Source organism: Sarcophilus harrisii, chromosome 2 (assembly GCF_902635505.1).
Source record: "Sarcophilus harrisii chromosome 2, mSarHar1.11, whole genome shotgun sequence".
Lineage (NCBI taxonomy): Eukaryota > Metazoa > Chordata > Mammalia > Dasyuromorphia > Dasyuridae > Sarcophilus > Sarcophilus harrisii.
This window is the reverse complement of record NC_045427.1, coordinates 155,965,447-155,989,391: the sequence shown is the minus strand read 5'-3', so window position 1 is coordinate 155,989,391 and position 23,945 is coordinate 155,965,447. Positions and strand designations below refer to the sequence as shown.

Below are 23,945 nucleotides of genomic sequence, written 5' to 3'. Positions count from 1 at the left end.
ACTTTGCCATGGGAGAAAAGGGCTTCTAGGAGCTGTGATTTGTTCCCTTTGCTGTGTGTACACAAGTTTGAGCATATGTTTTCCTGGGCTTTATAAATATCTTTGGGAAGTATTTGTCCAGTTTGGTAGGATGTTTTATAGCAAACTTGTATTATTCTATCTTAGTAAAATACCCCTAACTAAGAGATAATTAATACAATGTATAATCATTGGGAGAATTAGAATAGTGGGTGCTTGTGAGCAAACTACCCCATCAACAGCTCCTTAGGATTACCTAAGGTCAGATTTTAATTCAGAAAGATAAGTCTTCTAACTCTAGACCTGTTGATTTATACTTATTAGCTTTGTGATCCTGGGCAAGTCAGTTAATTTCCATTTGCTTTAGTTCAGTGGAGACAGAAATGGCAAACCACTTCAGTATACACACATTCACAAACACACACACACGTAAATATATACACTTACAGACATATATACAAAACAGAGACATATATATGTAGATAAATATTAAGCATCTGAAAGGCTGAAAAAAACTTGTGAAACTAGAGTAGTAATCTAATTCCTTTAGTAGTCTGAACCTCTTTCTTTTAAGATGTATATCATATTCTTCAACTAAAAATCAGATGATACATATAGAATAATGACTTTTAATGAAGGGATTCTGTCTCTTGCTCTGCCCTTGTTCCCATATGCCTTTCAAAAGGACTGGCCTCTCTATGTTGATTCCCATATCTGGAAAGTGGATAGTGCTACTTGTCATGTGGGACTGTCATAAAGTGACTTTAAATCTGTTCTTTTAAAAGCTAATTTACATGTTTAATTTTTTTTCCTGATTGGGATACAAGCTATTTTAGAAATCATCTTTGAGGAATTTTTGTACTACAGCAATTTGTATTTGATGCCGTGTGTGAACTAAAGTCATTACTAAGGGCAACCTCAGCTGAAGGGAAAAGTCATTATACTATATTTAAAATCTAGCAGCTGCCATTGGAAGTGTCAGGAGGAGAGGACTATCTTTTGAGAGAGAGTAGAAAGTTATTACTTTTTGTAAGAATAAAAAAATGCATTTTTTTTTTACCAATTCAAAGTTACAAGTGATCTCTTAACTGACAAGTTTATTAATCTTTTTACAGTTTTCTGCCTTCTTGAACTCTCCACAGTATTGGAGACTGTTGATTTCTTCCTCTTCCCATGTAATTTCTTTTTTCTAAGTTTTCATGATATTGCTTGCTCTCTTTATTCTCTTCCCTGTCTAAACTCATCTTCCCAACTTCCTTTCTGGTTATTCATTCATGTTGTACCATGTTATAGCAGAATCCTCTTCATACTGTTCCTGTCACATAGTTTCAGAAATTCAGTGTATTTTCAACTTCTGTGGCACATTCATTTAAATCTTTATCTCCTCTAAACTGGTTAGAATTCCCCACTGCCAATGCAGATTTTTTCCCTCTTCATTTTTATCATTTCTTCCATCCTTTCAAAGGAACACAATTCTCTTCATAACTATAGATGACCATTGTAATAACTAACATTTACATGGTATTTCAGTTTAAAAAGAAATTTATGGGAGTAACTAGATGGTGCAGTGGATGAGAATACTGGCTCTCAAGTCAGCAGGACCTGAATTCAAATCCAGCCTCAGATACTTATTAGCTGTGTGACCCTAGACAAAGCACTGAACCTCAATTACTTCACACCTCTCCCCAAATTATGTACATTATCTCATTCGAGCCTCATAAATACACCATAAAGTAGATAATTATTACCAATGTCCTTATGCCTATTTTAAGAGAGAAAAGCAAAATTCAGATTTCATAGGTGACTTGCCTGTGATCACAGAAAAATGTATGGTGGCAAGATGAGAACCTAGACTTTTTTTTATTCCAAATTCATCTTTTTTATCCATCAGGCTACAATTCTTAATAATCTGTTCTATCTTCAAGAGGAAGACCAACTGGCATTTTCTACATGAATAGATGTTATTTGACACTGACATGATTATCAAAATTCCATATACTCTTTTAGATGACTTAGAAATTCTATTTCCTTCATACCTGTGAGAATTGAGAGCTTTAGTTTTCTGGGCAGTTCTTGTGACTAACTGCTGTGGCTCACTGCATCTTTGTCACACCTTTTCTCTGTGCCAGGTGTTCAGTTATTGGAGGGAGAAATGGTCATTAGAAAGATTTTGTATCTACAACATGTTTTCCCAATATAATTTTTGGGAGATTTTCCCCAATTTCTCCTGGAGATGATCTCCTGGAAGCAAGATCAGATGGCATATTTTCAGGCTGTCATTTACTGATAATAAGCTTAAAATCATAGAACCAAAGAGTCTTAGGATCCCAGATTTCATAAGATCAGAAATAAAGAGCTGGAAGGGGCCTCAGAGGCTATATCATTCAAAACACTAATTTTACAGATGAGAAAATTAAGGATTAGTGTGGTTAAATGAACCACTGAAGGTCACAAAGGTCAGCAGAGGTGAGATTGGAGTTCACTGAAGGTCACAAAGGTCAGCAGAGGTGAGATTGGAGTTCAGATCCTCAAACTTCAAAAACAGAATTCTTTGAATTGTATCACTCCAGAATGAATATAAGGGATGTTATCCACCTCATCCTGTTCCATATAATCATACAAGTATCAAAGACCCTTTCAACGAGCTTACTAAAGATGAAGGTATATTCCAATACCTTTATTCATTTACATAAAGCAATTATTTTATAGACCTAATGAAGTAGTTAACAGAACATTTAATGCAAAATAAGATAGAAGGATAACAACTTGTCCCAGAATCATGTCTTTCTAAATTCCACCAAAAATAGAATGAGCTTAATAATGCTGATCATGAAAACAACAACAATAACAATAAATCCTAACATTTATAAAGGACTTTGAGGTTTAAAATGTTTTGCATGGAAGATTTTATTTCCTTACAATTATTATATGAGGTAGATATTATGATTATTATTATTCTCATTTTTATTAAAAAATACTGAGGTGCTGAGAAGTACCCATAGTCAATATTGTCAACAGAATTTGTACCTAAGTTTTTCTGACTCTAAGTCGAATGGACACTGACACATCATTTCTTGAAAGCAGCAGTAGCATTAATTGGTTCTTAGAGGATCATAGTGTACATAGCCAAAAATCATTCTGGCCCCCAGCAAACTTAATATGGAGCACAAATCTGCCACAAATTTTTATGATACTACTTCTCCAGGGAAATCTCTATTTGGTAATCATTAATATACATTATTCTGGCTGAAATACCAAGGCAGGATCTTTTTTATGAGACTCTCCTTTCGAACTGATTCCAGGGATCTTGCACTAGATAAAACCTTTCGTATGTGTTGTCTAAGAAGAATTTTGCAGTGACAAGTGAGGGATCGTTTGTAATGAGGTATATGTGTGTGGGGTTGGGGATGGGGAGTTTAGATTTCTTGAAAAATTAATGTACTTACATCTCAAATTTACTTCCCATGTGCATTGATGGCAAAGCATGTGTGTGCCAGTAGCATAGAGTTTCCTTGCCTAATTACTGTGCTGGTATGTGGGTGGTTGAAGTAATTAAGTACAACTTCATAGAAAGGGGTAATTTTTAACAAGGTAGTTTGACCCTAATGTTTTTGAAATTGTGATTTAAAAAAATTCTGAGGCTGTCTTAATTTTTAATCATTTATTTGAAGTATCAGCAACTAAATTGCATACATTTAAAAGGATTTCATAAAAAGGTGCTTTAAAAAACTTATTTAAATTGAGTTTTATGAGATCATGTAAAATGGGGAATTTAAATAAGAGCTAGCAATTGTTTTGAATTAATAATCTATTGAGAATTTTGAGGAATTTTTCTCTGGAAAAATCTTTTAAAAATTAGAGACATTTGAATGACTTGTTTCTCTAGTGAAAACATGCTAGACTCCAACAGGGTCAATTTAGTGTTGTTTTCCATACCTTAATTGGATTGTGAGGTATAGCAGATATAATGCACATCTTAGAGTCAGGACAGACTTGAATCCCACCTATACTATTTATGGACAAGTCACAGATTCTTTCTGTTTCTCACCTTCCTTATCTATAAATTTAAGAAAATAATTATAGTAATAAAATAATTTAAAATCACATTGAAAACTAAAGGCTCCAAATATGTCAGTTATTATTATAATAATCTTTATGGTTACTGAATGAAAGTCTAGTTACAAAATCAATATGTTTCACTATAACTAGATTATGAGTAGTTTTGTATTCATTAAATTTCTCCCTGAATCCTCCCTTCTTCTTAACTTTTGCACTGCAGTCAAGGACATCCCATCTTCCCAGTCATTCAGGCTGACAACTTTTCATTCATTTTCAATGCCTCACTTTCACTAGTCCCAAATACACAATCTGTTGTCAAGTCCTAATATTTTTATCCTCACAACTGAACTCCCACAGCTACCATCCAGATTTGAGTTTTCATTATTTCTTTCCTAAACTATTCCAAAAGACTTTCGATTAGGTTCCCTGACACAAGACTCTTGTCAAAACCAGCTCTCGAGTCAGCTTCCAAAATATTTGTATTCAAGTGCAAGTTGGATGACATCATTCTACTCTGATGATAAAATAGTAAAACTGACATTTATAATAGTGCTTTAAGGTTTGCAAAGCACTTTATAAATGTATCACTTTAGCTTCAAAATAACTCTGGGGTTAGGTTAAGATATCTCTATTTTGCAGATAGGTAAACTAAGGCAGACAAGTTAAGTGATGTGCCCTGGGGTGTATAGCTAGTAAGTGTCTGAGTCCAGATTTAAACTTAGCTCCTTCTGACTCCAGATCCCAGTATTATAATCCTAGTGTATCTCTATAACTTCTAAGATCAAATAGAAATTCCTTTGTTTGATAAATTAAAAAAAAAAAAATCACAACCTTGCCCCTTTCCTGTCTGTCCAGTCTCTCTTCCATATAATCTACAAACCACATACACTGGTCTACTTGCTGTTTCTCTCTCCCAATTTAGGACACAGTCTTTTCGTTGGCCATACTGTATGGTTCCCTCAATGCTCTTTCTCTTCACCTCTGCTTCTGATTTCCTTGGTTTCTTTAACAAATCAGGTCAAACTTCATCTCAGTCCTTTGGTGATGGCCTTTCTAACCCTCACCCTTTTCTCCAGTAATATCATTATGAAATTATATTGAACTTAATTTGTAGAGATTGCCCTAGATTGTCTCTTCCTCAACTAAGCTACCAATATCATCCTTTCAAGATAAACTGGAGAAACGAGCTTTTTTCAACAGTTTTCTTTTCAGTTAGCTTTTAGTGATTAACATTTCAGTTCCAATTAACCAATCAACACTGATTACCCTTTACAAAGGGATATTTAATTTAAATATATAGAAAAGACAGAAGTACAAGAATTTTTTCCCAAACAACATTTTAGGAGCATACTCTTTTCTTTATCACTTCAAATGTGAGGAGACTGAGCTCAGATTTTGCTGAGTTTCTACATTAATTCAAGTCCAAATCTAAGCACTATTTGATGAGTCCTTTTCTCATCTACCACCAGCCCAAAGGATGTTCCTTTTACGTCTCAAAGTTGTACTTACTGATTGTGAACTCTGACATAGATTCAAATCTTGGCTATCTCTTGGTTGTTCAGTATCCTGACTTTTGAAATTCATGAGTTCATAATCATTGGCAATTTCCTTTACGTGAAAAAATAAAAACACACAGACAAAGAACTTAAGGCCCTTATGTCTAGTCCTATGCCATCAGATTGGGAGGGAATGACACCTCTCTCCTTATCTCATTTCCTCTCTTCTTTCAGCAGAGTGCCACCAGGCAGGAAGGAATTGAACCAAAAGTGGTAATTATGGTAGACTAAAGATTTTTTTTTTTTTTAATACTTCCAATTTCTTGCAGCCAATCAGAGAAATTCCTCTTTACCATGTAATTAGTGGAATGGAACTAGTTACAGCAAATCTATGCATGCACCAAATTTTTCCAGCCTACTTTTACTTCATGCCATCCTGTCTCTCCAGAACCAGGTTCTCTATCTTCTTGTAAATAGGGGGCTACACTATTAACAGTTATTCTTTGGCTTATGCATACATAAATATACTTAAAAAAAAATTTGTACATAGTCATTTACATCTTGCCTCCTGCATCAGTATTTTAATTCCCTGAGGCCAAGGATTAAGCTTTTGTCTTTTTTTTCTTGTTCATCTTCTGCATTTAGCACAATGCCTGACATGTAATAACTACATGATAAATACTTGTTGATTGACTAAGAAGTAAAGAATCATCAGTGATATTGATATGAAAGTTTGAAGGAAATGAGAGAAAATACTGTGGTTTCCTGGTTCAGTGATCAGTTTAAAAATACATGTGAAACGAACTAGTATCTTTTCTGCTAAGTGATTTCTACCATGTAGTTTTATTTCATAATGTCACCATTAAACATCCATGGTAGATAAGGTCAAAATATTTAAATTTGAATGGGATCAGTTCATTAAATCTTTTTCAGCATGTCCAAGAAGCCCTGATGTTTTCATTCTTTCGTTAATCTTTTCAATCCAATACATTTGGCTTAGAAAGATAATTTAATTAGGTTATTTTGGACTAAGATAGTGGGTTATCATGCTTATGAACATCAGATGATTCATCCTGATGAATTTCAGGAGTAAATTAACATTTTATTTCATCAGGACCAAGTGATGAAAATTTTTACTGACACTGTCACTGACATGGTCAACAATAGCTTTTCAAAATCCCAAAGTTGAAGTTTATAGTTTACTTTGATATAGTATTTTTCCAGGCAGAATTAGATTAATTAAATTTTTAAAAAATGTTTTCATGCATTGAGCACTTCATAGTATAAGTACCTTTGATTTCACTGGAATAGAAACTTTTTCCACATGCATAGGCTGAAACCTCTCTATAAGTCAGAAAGGCTCCTTGAGAAAGTACTAAGGTTGAATAGTGTTTACCTTATGGGCATTCTGGTGAGAATGATCTCCAACCTTAGCCAGAGCAGCCCTTACATATTAGAAATACTGTCTAGGACTGGACCCACACACAAAGATTTTCACCTTGGTATGATCCTCCAAATTTGGCATTCTATTAGCATAAGCTTCAGCATCCCAGGATTATATCCAAACTATAATGAGGTAACAGAAGTAGGTTCCACTGGTAGTTTGAAATCAATGCTTGATGTATTTAAACAACAGCAACAGTGTATGTCTCTAATGGCATAAATCTGTTTTAATTTTCTGAATTCATCCCCAAAATAATTTCCTGGAACAGTCTCCTCAGTAAATGATTGTCAAGTTTTAGTACACTAAAAATCCCTTTTCTGTATCTCTAACATAATGAATTTTTAATAGCTTTCTGCTTTGTCATTGGTTTTTATTTTACAGAAAAACCTAGCCATGGCATGGATTTGAACATGCCATAGTGAAATCACATTGTCTGAAACACATCCTTTTTATAGTAAAAGTCTGATGGAAAAAAGGCTTTAAGAACAATACAAGGCTCAACCCCACTCCCAATTATAACGATGGGTTTCTTTCTATTCCTAAAGCCATATGTGAATTTCTAGCTCCAAGAAAAGCTCTCATTCTATTTTACATTCAAAATAGTTGAAATTGCAAAAAAATTGAAATATTGGAAGTAAAATTATATTTCTTGGGTAATCACCTATTCTAATAATCAAAATACATACTTCATAGCAAATATTACTTCCATCACTCCAGTGTGCATGCATATGCACATATAGATAAAGAGAGACAGAGAGAAAGAGAGAGAGAAATAGAGAAACACAGAGAGAGACAGAGAAACAGAGAGACAGAGAGAAATCTCTGAAAGCACAAGAAAGAACAATAGATGATTTCTTATTCTAAAATAGCTCTCAGCCATAGGCTAATGGTGTTGGAACTGTCTTAACACAGGCTGTCAGGATGAATGCACTTGATCTTGTTGAGGCACCTGGGGTTTCTTGGTAGTTCTGAGAGCATCCTGGCACATTGCTTGCTGCCATTTCCATTGTTTCTAATGCCCACTATCAAGGGGGTGACAACTTGAAGTCTGCCCTAGAAGTTCAGGTGCTAAATTGATGGTAATTAGTTTCTCATTATTTCTCTAAAAGGTGGAACTGCTGTTGGGAAAAGAGCTGTAAATAATAATAGTTGCTGTTAGGCAGTTGAATCTTCAAAAAACTCTGGTAATTTTGTTCATGCTAATGAGACAAATGAGGATCAAATGAGTAAAGGGTAAGTGAGATCAAGGAAATTTAATTCTGTACATGTAATATTTTAAAAATCTAAAATGAGAATGGAATTCTGAGGGGAAAGGACCCGGCACATATTATTTGGTCATAACTTTAATACCTTTTGCTTATTTCCTTCAACCAACTAAATGTCTGCCTCCATTACTACTTAACCACTCCATAGAGAAATTAAGAAAAAAACTTAAATCTTCTAATTTCAGTAATTGGTGATGTTGGGTTTCTTCCATTTTCCTTAATCTGTATTTATTTATTATTAAATTTTCATAGCACTCTTTGCTTTCATATTTTTGAAAAAAATTAAGTATTTAATTTTATCTCTTCCCTTTCATTCACCATTGAGCCATACAATTACACACATGCAATAAAGAAGTGAATAAAAGCAGTATTTGCTCAGAACTGGCCAAAGGACCATTTTGCCTAAAATATTTAAATGATTAATGCACACATTCTTTTCCATTGATTTATCCAGATGACTGTTCTAGTTCTCTATCTTCCTTTGTATGTGTGTAGACATAGCCTTAGTCTATACTTAAATTAACTGTGCGTGTTTTTATACCCTACATTGCATCATTTGAATTGGAGAGCTACATCTAGGCAAATTTTCAAACTGTTTAAAGCTAGAGATTAGAATGGTACAAGTGAGATTGCCTCCTGATTGTTCCACCCTTATGGGATACTTAGGAATCATTATGTATAATGATTTTCTCTGCCAGTGGACAAGAGTTCAGACCTGTGTAATTAAGACCCAAATATAACTCCACCTCCATGCTATTACTGAATCTGTTATCTAGCTAAATGGTCCCATGCATTATAGCTCATAGAATATCATAGGTGAATAGTTACAGATTTTTCAATTCCCTTAATAAAATGTATCTAAGATTGCTATGTCTGTGTTACATCTCTTCTTTCAAAAATATCCCTTAATCCAGAAGATGCAATAAATTTTTTTTTAACATGGTAGAGAACCATTATTACTCTAAGTGCCTTCATTTACTTTCATCTAGAAGAAGGTTTGCATTTTTCTTATGCAGTTTGATTTACAGTATGTGATAATAGTGTCATCATCACATCAACATAATCTTGCAAACTTGTGCATTCATTGCAGGATAGAAAATGTCATGACATTTCTTCATAGAAATAATGAAATTCTTTTTGGCATCGACATTCCACCCACTTCAGCACTCTGCATTGAATAATTATACTAGACAAAGCAGAATAGACAGCACTTCTTAAAAGTTTATAAAGTCTTGCCTATTTTCCCTTTTCAGATTACCCAAAGTTTTTCATTAGGATCTATAACTTCACTTTGTGCATCCCCATTGTGTATCCCAAAAGGATAGAAAATAATATCAGTTCTCTATTTTTATGGAAATCTTAAAACACAAACACACACACACACACACACACACACACACACACACACACACACACAAATTTAAATAACAGTGTAAGGGGAAAAAAAATCTTTCTCTATCCAACATCATGGAGTCTTTGCCTCCAAGCTAGTTCTTCTTTAAGCTCTCCTTTCTCTTTCTGTGTAGTCACTCTAAATTACTACTTTCCAAACTTCATTCCAAATCACCCTCTTGTACATATCATATGGAGATTTCCTCCACTCAAGAACTATTGTATCATAATTCCATTTTTCTTACTGATTGAGTTAACATATACAAACCTTGGTTTCTACCAATATATTTCTTACAAAACCCAGCAATAGGCGTGTACGCCAGCACATCTTAATTAAGGCCAGGTGGCAAATGAGGACAGATGTATGGCCTTGCTTTTCTTCTGCACAGCTGTTCCTGCTTGTCAATATTCTTCAACTCTTTCAGTGTTGCTTGATACTGGAATGAGTTATAGAGAATATATCTGAAACTTTTTCCTTTGGAGGACTTTGGAAGATGGAATACAGGAAACATTGCAGGTGGTTATAGTATAGGTCTGACTGAGAGCAGGGGAGAGGACCAGAAATTCTTTCCAGAATACTTCTAGAGCTTTGAATTATATTGTTGTTGTCATGACTGCTACCTTGAATTGGCCCTGAATATCATTTCTTAATAGGTTGGAATTGTCGAGTATATGTGTTAATTTTTTTTTATTTATTCCTAGTAAAATACTACTTTAGAAATCCATTCAATATATTTTTCCTTTTCCATTCTCATCCAAAGATAAAAAAGGAAGATATCAAATTGCTCAATGCTATTTAATTTATTCTTTAACTAATTCGCTAACCAGGGAAAACTATGTTGTTTTACTGGCTAAGTTATTTAGTCATTTTGAAATACTGTTTAAAAAAATGGGTCTTCTTTGAACAAAACATACTTGGCAATATTTCTAATCTATCCAAACTTCTATTGTTAGAAACTACTAATTAGAAATAAACAGAATTTAGGAAGTTATAACAACTGTCCACACACAGAAGCTAAAGTGTCACTGAATAGGTTCAAAGATAATGCTTCAAGGAGAGCTACAAGAAAACCTATTGCATATCTTGATGCTTGAGATATACTATCAGATTGGATGAGCAGGTTAAATGATGCAATTATGACAATAATAGCTCCCATTTGTATAATACATAGAGATTTGAAAAATACTTTCTTTATAACAATCCTGTGAGACGGTTTTTACAAAAACAACTATCCTTATTTTACAAATGAGAAGGAAATGGAGATTTAGATTTTTAAGTGATTTGCTGATGATCAGGTAGTTAGTATCAGAATCAGATGATGCCCTAAGATCTCTTGATCCTAAATCCCAGTCAATCAATGAGTACTGAGCACTGGTAATGGTCTTAACATAAGCTATGATAATGGCATTAGTGAACTTTAGAATATAGTCAAATGAAACAAATAAATGGTTTCTTTCTGACCATAAATCATTCAATCCAGAAAGATTTATTAAATGTATATTATGTGTCAGATATATGCTAAGTCTACAAACACAAAAATGAAACAATTTCTGCCCTCAAAAAGCTAATATTTTATTTGAGAAAATGATAGGTTCGTATTGGTATATTACATTTACACACATGAACATGTACACATATGAGTATATACACGTGTGCATATTTATATATGTATACATAAATTCACACAGAGAATACATCCAAAAAGATAGTTTTTGGGAAGGAGAATTCTGGTAGCTGGGGAGATCAGGAAAGGGTGTATGTAGAATGGGATGCCTGAGTGAACCATGAAGAAAAAAAGGGAAGCCTGAATCCAAGACATGGAGGATGCCAGTGCAAAGACATGGATATAGAAGATGGATTTTTATATGTGAGAAATAGAAAAAAAGGTCAGTTGAGTTGAATCATAGAGTAAAAGAAGGGGAGTAATATATAATGAATCTAGGAAAGTGAGCTGGAGGAACGTTGGAAAAGACTTTAAATTGAAGAGTTTATAGAAAGAAAAAAAATCAAGTTTGAGCTTTCATTGCCAGAAAAGGCTCTCAGAGGAGACTTGAGTTGTGACTTGATGAATTTAAAATATCTAGATAACTAGAAGAAACTTGAAGAAAGAGGGAAAACATCAAATAAAACTTTATTTGATAGGAATGAATATGTCTTTGCAGCACTCAGTAAGGAAACTGATTTTATGGAATGAAGGATGTATATATTAGGGAATAGTGATAAATAATTTTAGACAGGAAGGAAAAGTCAAGGCCTTCAAAGTCAGGCAGAAGGCTTTTTATCAGTTGTTAGGAAAATATTTAGGTCATTTAGTATAGGGAATATTATGATGAAAGTGAGTCTTGAGAAGAGAAACATTACATAGAGTAATCTAAACTGATGTTAAACTTTGGAAAGTTGTTAATGACCTATGGAAAATTAGTTAGGAACCTGCCAGTCCAATTTTAGCATTCTACTTTTTAAATGACTTCTCAAACTTTAAATGATACCCTAAAATAATATTCTGCATCAGTTAAAATCAGTTTTTCATGTTGAAAGAAAGTCTCAAATAATCATGAATAAGGAAATTCTCCTCTCAAGATAGTTATCTGTCATGGGTTGAAAATATATCACCAGGGAGACACAAAGAAATCTAATTCTACCAAAAGGTGAGAGGCAAAAGAATCATTTTAAAAAGAATAAAATTCTTTTCTATTAAAATTTTTTTTGACTCTAAGACATAACTACCTTGTGTCAGGGAATGGCTTTTATTTTCTCTTTCCTTAATTAAGATGCAAAAATGTAATTATGATCAAAATTACTTTTTCTTGCTTTGGAAATTAAACTTCCACTAAAGGCAAAGATATCTTTTATTTTTGCAGAAACACACAAACTCTGAAGACTGAAACCTTTGTTTAGTGTAGTAACCTTTATCCATCTATGGGGTTATTACTTCTGTGCCAGGACTTCAGCCTAGCAAAGAGACTTGAGTTCAATTTCCTCCCTAGAAGCAAAAGGAAATTTGGGCTCTCTGCTGTCTTAGTCATGGGTTCTCCTGAGCAATAAATAACAGCTGTGTCATTTGGCAAAATGTTATCTGCCTGTTTTATGAGTTGATCTCCCTAAGAGAGAATGATTAGAGACCACACAGCTCATCTAGTTGATGGCTACAGACAGTACTTGTATCACCTTAAGGTGACTAAACAACATCTGTCTACTAATCTCAATGTTTCCCTTTGACTTTTTGGTAATTTTTGTAAAGATCAAAAGTAAGAAAGTAATTTGATGGTAGGCACAAGTACCTTGCCTTAACAGAGCCAGAGTTTCTGCAAAATCCTGATGGATTTCCATCCAGTCTACTGCCCCTTGCTCATTTCCATAATGGCCTGAATTGACAAAAATCCTTTACTATAAAGGATCAAATACAAGTCATAGATTTTTCCCCCCAACATCAAAATATAATTCTTAACCTAAGAACGATGGCTAAAATCAGTCCTACTCTACATTTTTTTTTTGTTTTAGTCATTCATACGTGGTGCCCCCTTTAGATACCTCTTTCCTAGTCATTATCCCTTAATTAATTCCCTTGTTAAATGTAAACTGAGCATTAAGCTTGAGTAATGGCTTCCTGTATGACTAAGTAAAGATGAATTTCTTGCCTTTGCATATTGATTCAAACATTATAATCCCAGCTTGTTTGGTTAAAAATCCCCATCCTACAGTCAGGCATTTCAGTACTGTGCATATTGAGATATTGGCTCCCCATGTTCTCACCTAACTCTTATTAATATGAATTGGAAGCAGGTGCTTGCATATAAAATTGGCTTAAGCAATGGATATATCCATATGTAAACTCATATCTCTTTATTCATTTAACTTAAGGCCAGAATTTGAAAATGATGGTAGGGCTGAAAAGAAACTGTGCAACTTATGCAGAAGATTAACATATTGAATTTTAAGGGACTTGAGGTGTCAAAAAATCTGCATGCATTAAATTCACATATGTGTTAGTAAACTAGCAATCTGCTCCTTTTAATGATGTGATTCTGTGGTAGATTAATACATTCAGAGAAAAAAAGTAAGCCGAATACACCCTGCTGGAAAGAGAATTACAATGGGAATAAGAGGATTTAATCTATTCTATACTTGTCTGGTGTCATGGCAAAGAACTACTTCTTAATATACCATCTTCCTTTTCTGCTATGGAAAAAACTTCACAGTAATTTCCAAGTTGAAGGCAAAACTTTGTGCATCTGGTTCTGGCAACTAGTGCCTGAGAGGACTGCTTGAAAGAATGGGGAGCTTTCCCTTCTTCAAAATCTTCAAGCAAAAGCTATATGATTCTTAAGAGTATTGTAGGATTACTTTTATATGTGGGATGGATTAGAAGAACAAAGAGGTTTCTTGCAACTGTGGATTCTGTGGCAGCCAAAAGATAGTGGACATAGTACAGCCAATGAAAAGAGAATCAGAAATGGAATGTAATTACCACTTTACGACATCTCGGCAAACATTTTACCAAATCCAGACTTTGCTTTAAGATGTCTGAAGAGATGAAAACCCATGATTACCCAAAAGCTCATAATTCTAGATATTCATGTGTCAAATTTAAATTTGCTTCTTTACAAGGTCTACTCCTTGTCCCTAGTTCTGTATTTGGGGCCAAGTAAAACAAGTCATCGTTTTTCTAGTGACAGCCTTCATATATTTCAAGGCAACAATGTGTTGCTACAGAATGTTGTCTTCTCCAAAATCAAAATTCTGAGTTCCAGGCCCAAATTCTCTTTTGGAAACCACAGGAAACTTTGTTTTAGATTGGTGGTACTATCCCTAGACTCTTCTTTCCCCACTTATCACATTTCTTGACCCTTCTGCCATTAACAATCTGAACCTTTTTTAGTCCAATGCCTGGGTCTGTATATTGAACCTGCTGTTCTGCTTATTATCACATTTTTTCTTATCTTTCTTTTCCCATCTTTCTGCCCTTAATTTTATGTTTAGGAAATTATAGTGATCATTATTCATATAGCCCTTTAAAGTTTACAAATTGCTTTAAATACAGTATTTCATTAGACTGTCACAATAAATGTGTGAAGCAGGTAAAACAGGTATTATTCTGTCCTTTCTGCCTATGAGGAAACTGAGGCTCAAATGTGTGAAAATATCAGAAGTAGAACTTGATTCAAACCTACTACCATTTATCTTCTGAATGATTCTAAAAAGCAAAATTTAATGAAAAGGGAAGATATTAGCTCAAAATGATTTGAGTTCAAAGACATAATTAGACTCTTAGGTCCCTAAAATCCTTATTTCTCTTGTATCAACTTTTTTCAACCTTCCATTATATAATACATACACACATACATATATATATATATATATATATATATACTTAAGTGTGTACAGATCATAATATATGTATATAATGATGTTATATGTATGTGTATATTTGCATATATGCATATCAACATGCATACACATACATATATACATATTCATGTACATATATAGATAAACATATACTAATAGATCCCAGTTAGATAATAATAATTTTAACCTGGCCTGGACAGAACATGATATTTTGGCCTATTGCTGTAAAACATTTTTGCAAGTTATGCTATTTTACTGATATGGATCTGGGTCCTTGATTTCTACTTATATTTTTTCTGTTTGCCCATTTTATGTCTGTAAGACAAACTTTAAACAAATTTCACTGCTTTGTGGTAGAAAGTACAATTTTGGCATTTTTTTGAACATTTTTATAGGATTCAGCAAGTTTATAGTGTACTGTTCTCATTTTCATACACGCATAGTGTACAGTAAAACATTCCTACTAGTAATATTAGCATTTTCAAATAAAAGGCAAATTCTTCCCTTTGCTATTTGTAACATATTGCAAACTTAACATATTTACAATGGAGATAATCCAACTGCCTTTTTTTGGAAAATATAAAGTTGGGAATAATACTGTTACTTCATGGCTATGTAATATTTGGTTTTATAATACATTATGCTGAATAGTTAAAAACATGAAGGTAGCTGATAATAACTGAGCTTTACTACAGTCATTCTAAAGGTGAAATGGGTTGGGAGAGACACCAGATATTTCTTTCAATTATATTAGCTGTGTTGCTTGTATTACATGTTCCAAATAGTTTAGTGAATAATTTAATATCTATTTTAAGTTTTCATTGAATTTATTTTTTTTCTAAAGCATTTTTTTGGACTTGGGATTTGAAGATTTGTTCTAATATGAAGGAGAAATATGCTCTAGAATTCAGAACAGGATGAAGACTCAAAATTTTGAAATTTTATACTTGACAGAGACTTTTGAGATTATATGGTTCAACTTGAGCCTTTCTGAAAATCCCCTAGATAGCAATAGTAAGTAGGAGTTAATCTGGCCTTTACTTATAGATTTCAAAATAGGAAAATTCCATAATTTCTTTAGATTTCATTCAACTCAACATCCTTAAATGGTTCTGGGACAACCAAATTTTAAGTGAAATAACATTATGGGAGGCATTTACATACATAGACACACTATTATAAATGTATTATTATTGTTTAAGAAATACTGTAACTTAATTTTGAGATTTTACTGTGTAATTTGGTTACAATGTATTTGTGATACAAAAAATGGCATTGTAGTACCAAACCTAAAACTATATTATAAGGCAGTGATCATCATAACCATTTGTTACTGGTTAAGAAATGGAGTGGTGGATCACATTACAAATTAATTAATGTAGTCTGATAAATCCCAAACTCCAGATTCTGGAATAAGAACTCACTATTTGACAAAAATTTCTGGGAAAACAGGAAAATAATGTCAGAAACAGCATGGACTTATGTCTCACCCCTCATACAAAATAAAGTCAAAATAGATACATGATTTGGGCATAAAGGAGGACATCATAAACAAATTAAGAGAACAAGGGATAATTTATCTATCAGATCTTCAGAGAAGGGAGAAATTTATGATCATAGAAGAACTAGAGAACAACTATAAAAGGGAAAATGGACAACTTTGATCACATTAAATTAAAAAAGTTTTTACACAAACAAAACAAACAGAAATGTTATTAAAAGGAAGCACAAAGTTGGGAAAAAAATTTAGTCAGTGTTTTTGATAAAGGTCTCATCTCTAAAATATATTAAAAATTATGTTATATTTATAAGAATACAGATCATTCCCCAAATGACAAATGGTCAAAGCATATAAACAAACAATTTTCAGATGGGGAATTAAAGCCATCTATAGTCATATGAAAAAAATGCTCTATATCACTATTGATTAGAGAAATGCAAATTAAAACAACTCATACCACTCAGATTGGCTAAGATGACAGGAAAAGATAATGATAAATGTTGGAGGGGGTGTTGGAAAACTGGGACACTAATGCATTGTGAAATGATCCAACCATTCTGAAGAGCAATATGGAAGTATGCCCAAAGGGCTAACAAACTGTGCAAACCCTTTGACCCAATAGTGCCATTACTGGGTTTGTATCCCAAGGAAATCATAAAGGAGAGAAAAGGACCACATGTGCAAAGCCCTTTTTATGGTAGCAAAGAATTGGAAAATAAGTAGAAGCCCATCAATTGGGAATGCCTGAACAAGTTGTGGTATATTAAAGTTATGGAATGTTATTGTTCTATAAAAAATGATGAACAAGCTGATTGCCTTGAGATTTACATGAACTAATGCTGAGAGAAATAAGTAGAACTAGGAATTCATTGTATATAATAACAGCAAGAATGTGCAATAATCAACTCTGAAAGATTTGGTTCTTCTCAGTGGTTCAGTGATACAAAACAAGATCCATAGGCTTTGGACAGAATTTGCATCCAGAAAAAGAACAAAGGACTTTGAATGTAAATCAACACATGCTATGCTCACTTCTTTTTTTCTTTTTTCTATTTCCCTGATATTTCTTTCCCAACATGATTCATAAAACAATGTGCATCAAAAAATAATTAATGAATTTTTTAAAATGACATTGGTTAGAGCAACTTTGTTTTTCAATAAATTAATTTATTTTTATTTTCCTCAATTTCACGTAAAAACAATGTTTTTTCTGATTATACATGTGTATTCTTTTAAAAATATGTTTCCATATGTTGAGAGAGAAAATTCAGAACAAAAGGGCAAAACCATCATGACATTAGTTGGAGTAACATTATGGTTTTTTAAAATTAATCAATTCATTTTTATTTTCCCTATTTATATGTAAAAGTGACTTTTTTTTTTTACATTTTTACATTTCAAAAAGGAAAAATCACAAGAGAAAAATAAAACAGAAGAAAAAAGAGAAATAAAGTGAACATAGCATGTGTTCATTTACATTCAGCCTCCATAGTTCCCTTGCTGAATGTTGATGGCATTTTCCATCCAAAGTTTATTGGGATTGTCTTGATTTTACTGATCCACTGAGAAGAACCAAGTATGTCATACTTAATCATCACACATTCTTACTGTTATTGTGTACAAAAATTCCTGGTTCTGCTTGTTTCACTCAGCATCAGTTCATGTAAATTTTCCCAGGCTTTTTCAAAATCAGCTTGTTCATTATTTTTTATAGATCAATAATATTCTATAATCTTCATATACAATAACAATTTGTTCATCCATTTCCCAATTGATGGGCATCTTCTCATTTTCCAATTCTTTGCTATCCTAAAAAGAGGTGCTATAAATATTTTTACAAATATGGGTTCTTTTCCCTTCTTACGATTTCCTTGGGATACAGACCCAGTAATAGCACTACTGTATTAAAGGGTATGCATAGCTTTATAGCCCTTTGGGCATAGTTCTAAATTGCTCTCCTGAATGATTGGATTATTTCACATTTCCACCAACAATGCATTAGTGTCCCTGTTTTCCCACATCCCCTCCGACATTTATCATTATATTTTCCTGTCATCTTAGCCAGTCTGAGAGGTGTGAGGTCATACTTGGAGTTATTTTAATTTGCATTTGTCTAATCAATAGTGGCTTACCAGTACATTCATATGCCACAGCTTCTTTATCTATTACCCAACTGATAAAACATCCCTTTGATTTACAATTCTTACCCACAACAAAAAGAACTGCTATACACATTTCTGTATAAATAGGCCCTTCATCTCCCCAACTTTTTTTGGACATCTCTGGGATAGAGACTTAGCAGTAGTATTGCTGGATCAAAGGGTATGCACAGTTTGATGACTTTTTGACTATAATTTCAGATTGCTCTCCAGAATGGTTGGATCAATTCACAACTCCACCAACAGTGCATTAATGTCCCAGTTTTCCCATATATCCTTCCGCATTCAACATTTTCCTTAAAGTTATTCTTAAAACAATATTGCTGTTACAGAATACAATGTCCTCTTGGTTCTGTCAATTTTTCTCTTTATAACTTCATGTAATTACAAGTCTGTTTTTCTAAGATCATGGAGTTCATTGTTTCTCATAACACAGTAGTATTCTATTACCACCATATACCATAACCTGTTCAGCCATTCCCCAATTGGGAAGCATCTCCACAAAAAGAGCTACTACAAATATTTAGAACATAAAGGTTCTTTTTCTTTATCATCTTTGGGAAAAGATCTAAGAGTAATATTGCTGAGTTAAAGGATATAAATAGTTTAATAACTTGTTGGGTATGATTGCAGATTGCTCTCCAAAAGATTGGATCAGTTCATAATTCCACCAATTATGAATTGGTATTCCAATTAAAAAAAAAAAAAGAACTTGTTTTTGAAGGAAAACCCAGATCAACCCAAAGAGAAAGATGCTGGTACTATTCCCATTTTACAGTCAAGGAAACTGAGGCAAAGAGAGGTTAAGTGATTTGCTAGGTTTATCCAACTACTAACTTCTGTCACTCACAGGAAAGTGAGTGATTGACTTAAGATCACAAATTGAGGAAGAGGGACAAGAACATCTTGACTTCTGGCTGTATGATTTTTTAAATTAAATATATATATATATATATATATATATAGTTAACAAACATTTGTTTTCTTTCCCTCCCATTTCTACTTCAAAACCTTTCTTTCCCCATCCTCATATTACCAATTTGCTATGTGTCTTAATTCAGAGTCCCTAGCTTCCATTTATTCTTTCCTTAATCCTGGAAGGTTCTTGTAACTGTTAACAACTCACTCCAAACTTTAAGCTATTTCTCCAAGGACCTTTCTTATTGCTTCAGACTTCCTTCTATGCTATAGGGACTAGCTTGTCTAATCAATTTACTTAGCTGTTTTTCTTAGTTTTATCTCTCTAACTGCTGTTCTTGTCAAGGTAGGAGTCAGACCTTCTCTCTGTGTCTTATCTTTTATCTGATTAGAAAGGCTTCTAACTTCAAGACAAATTTCCTGTGATGATCTGGCCACCATTACCATGTTTTGCCCAATTGGGAACATGATGATCTAAGAATGATAATAATTAATTCTTAATTTTAAAGATTGTGAAATACACCTTTGAAACTCAAAACGAAGACCCTATAAAATAGATACTAGAAATATTATCCTGTATTTGCTGAGCCTCACAGAAATTAAGTGACTCGTTTGTCAAACTGCTATTATTATTAATTCCATGGTGAGCCTTCTCCCTTCCTTCCTCCCTTTTTCCTTCCTTCCTTCCTTCTTGCCTGCCTGCTTTCATATTCAAAACAAAGCATTCATAGTTTATTTTATTTTTAATAGATTTTCATTTTTTCAAATACATAAAAAGATACTTTTCAATATCCACCTTTGCAAAACTTTGTGTTCCAAATTTATCTCCCTTTCTCCTCTTCCCTCCACTAGATAACAAGTAATTCAATATAGATTAAACATGTGCAATTTTTCTAAACATATTTCCATTTTCATCATGTTGCTCAAGAAAAATCAGACCAAAAGGAGGGGAAAAAAACTACTATGCTTTGATCTACATTCAGTCTGCATAGTTCTTTCTGTGAATGCAGATGGCTTTTACTTTCTTTTTTTTTTTTTTTTGAGTTGTAATTACTATTTTTAATTAGTTAGAGCTAACCCTAAACAAAATTTTAAGTTATAAAGTAAACAATTTGTTTTTGATGCTCTTTTTGTTCCTAGAAAATTTATTTATTTTTAATGCACATTACTTTATGAATCATGTTGGGAGAGAAAAATGACAGCAAAAGGGAAAAATCATGGGAGAGATTAAAAAACAATAGAAAAAAGGAAGTGAACATAATATGTGTTGATTTATATTGTCTCCTTAGTTCTTTTTTTAGATTCAAATGGCATTTTCTGTCCAAAATTGGGATTGATTTAGAGTGGATAGCTCTTTCTATCATAAGTCTATTAGAGTTGCCTTGAATCACCTTATTAGTGAAAAGAGTCAACTCCATCACAGTTAATCATCCCATGTTAATCTTTCTCACTGCTACAGTACACTTATCAAAGATAGGAGTGAGAATCTGGCTCCCAAATCTAATGTCTAAATTTTCCTCATGTCTATTGCTCTTTTTCCTCCTCCTTTCCCTCTGGAGAGACCCTAAAAGGAGCAGGACAACTCTGCTTTCACCGTTTTGCCATGATACTATAATCTCTCTCTTAGGGGAGTCTTAATTATAGGGGTTGTCCTTTTAGTTTCATAACATTGGAAAGGGAATATATTGCTTTTATTTCTGTGAACTCATTAAGTAGTGAAAGTATCTCATGATCAAATTCTACATTGGTGTGTTATTCATATTTCACATTAAGATTATAGCTAACAAATTGTTAATTATATACCACTGATTAACAGCTGTGAATTTTTTCTTATGTATAGTTTAGTGGCTTCCAAAGTTCTTTTCTGATTAGAGTGGATCAATGTTAATTAAAATGTCCAGTTTATAATTACCTCAAATCTAGTCTATTTGAATACATTATCTCCTGTTATCAACTAGTAGTAATAGTAATAATAATAATAACAAGCTTTTTAATTTGCCTCCACACTTCAGGTACTGTGCTAAGATTTCTTAAATATATGACTTTGTACAAAGTTGTATTCTTTTGACATTCACTTTTTTCCCTTTTCTCCACAGGCATTCCCCTGCATCTCTACAGGAATTTATGGTAAGTGCAATTTATTCTAAATAATACTCTCTGTCCTTTATAACTAAAGGTAAAGGTTATCTTTAATAAAAAATGGTATTTTGCTGGTTGTACTTAAGAAATCTTTTAAATTCTGCTCAGGTCTCATTCTAAAAACCCTAGAGACTATATGCATTATTGCATATCTTTCTGGAATTGGGCTATATTGCTTATTACTTAAAATAATTAGATCATTAACTTGGACATTTTTTGTAATACCAAGCTTTTTGTTGTAATAAGACTGCATCATGCTGTTTCCCCTTCAAAAAACCCCCAAAAGTCCCTCAAAACAAAAACAATCGAATCAGTTTATAGATGCTATAAATTTAAAATGTCTTTACTATATTTTTTTGGGGGGGGTTATAAAATAACAAAAAGAATTAAGCTACACATATATATATTATTATTTCTTCTTTAATCCTACTCCCACCCCTTTGTCTTCTCTACTAAGTAACATAAATACATAAATTCCTTAAGGACAAGGACTATTTCTTTTCTTTTTTTTTTCTTTCTTTTTTTTGCGTTCAAAATAAATTCTTATTGATCAGTTGATTCTAGGACACTGGATCTCCTTTAACCTTAGCTTAGTGGATAAGTTTTAAAGTTGATCAAAGCTCAGAAAGCTTATATTTTGTATGATAAATGTCAGAAGCAAGATTTAAATCTAGACTTTTCCAGCTCCAATTTTAGCATTCTATCCATCACCACATACTGCTGTATATATATGTAGGCAGACTTGCACCATATTTTTGGGGCATATATCTATATGTGTTTATATATTTACATATATATATATATATATATATATACATGTGTGTATGTATATTTACATAAATACCCATATGCAAAAGGAGCACACATACATATATCTAAGTTACAGTTTATAAAAGAAACTTGCACAGAATTGTTAATGGCTCCATAAGATTTTAATAAACAAAGCATATTTTTATCTTGCAGCTGATGGATTGTTTTGAATAGCAAGTACTTCATTTACTGTTGGAAGAAAAATGTTGCTACAATCCCTTGTTTTCACTCACTTAAAATTCTCTAAAATTCATCTACCTACATTGTATGTTTCTCCACTTTCTCTCAGACCATTAATAATAATTTTTTTGGTGATTTTTAAGGTAAATTCTGATGTATTCAGTTCTATGAAGGGGATTTTTTTGTTTTAATGGATTTTTGGTTTTAAAAGAAGTGGTTCATGACCCTTTGACTTTACACATGGAGAATCTTGAGGGAAGAATAAAATATGTATGAGTCTAGAAAAAAAAACCTTGAGCTTATTAGAAGTCAAAGTTGAAATCAGTCCATATCTTACTGGCTGTCCAATTTAATAGATTTTTTTTATTTGATCTGGTACCTTGTTTTTGATAGTTCCAGAGAGAAATGAATTGAAAAATGTAGACTTGAATGAAACTGAGAGAAAACTATCTATGACTGAAAGAAACTTTTTTCCAGTGTAAGGTGCTCTTCTCTTTTCCCTTTTGCTCACTCTCTTTACCTTCTGCCCTGAAAGTCAGAATCCACTGCAAGGGAGGCCAAAATTTCCTTTTATACAGTTGTGGCTAAAATTTCCATCCTAAATGTCTTACTATTGTTATATGCTGAATGACATTATTACTTATACAAAACAAAGCATCATGGTTCTGTAATTATATTTCTATGATAGAAAAGCTAAATTTAGGTAGTTAAACTGGATATGAACTTAGCTTTATCTTCTCTAGAAAAGCATGCTAAGGTAATGGGGACAGACATAGAACAGAAACTTTGTTCTTTTTTTCAATTTTTTTGGGATACAGATTTGTTACTAGAAAATATGTCAATATAAAGATCATAAACAAAATTAAGAACATTAATATCTTAATAGCTCCTAATTTTCTGGTATTATGCTAGATATTAGGGATCTCTATCCTAAAGGCACTTTTAATCAGGGAAGATACCATGTGTACATAAAAATATATGCAGCCTATAGACAAAATGTGAAAGGTAGGCCTGATTTAGACTTTTCCCTTTTTAGTTAAGATTTGATATTATAGCAGAATCAGGCACTTGTAAATCAATAATCAGTTAACAAAAGGCGCTTTGCTTAGACAGAAACTAGGCTACCAGACTACATGTTAACTGTTTTTTCCTTCTACCCTGAGGTGATCAGGAAATCAAATTAATATTGCTGGAGGCTATAATAAGGAAGTTGC

At 32.9% G+C, this 23,945-nt stretch overlaps 1 protein-coding gene across 2 annotated transcripts in view; it reads left to right on the top strand.

The window, feature by feature from the left end:
* The window catches only part of MACROD2 (mono-ADP ribosylhydrolase 2), a 2,094,477-nt gene that overhangs the window by 1,342,395 nt on the left and 728,137 nt on the right, over positions 1-23,945 (top strand). For both annotated transcript variants that reach the window (XM_031949176.1, XM_031949177.1), the window contains exon 7: positions 21,699-21,729. In XM_031949176.1, coding sequence (XP_031805036.1) covers positions 21,699-21,729 — 31 coding nt within the window. The remainder of the gene's footprint in view (positions 1-21,698; positions 21,730-23,945) is intronic.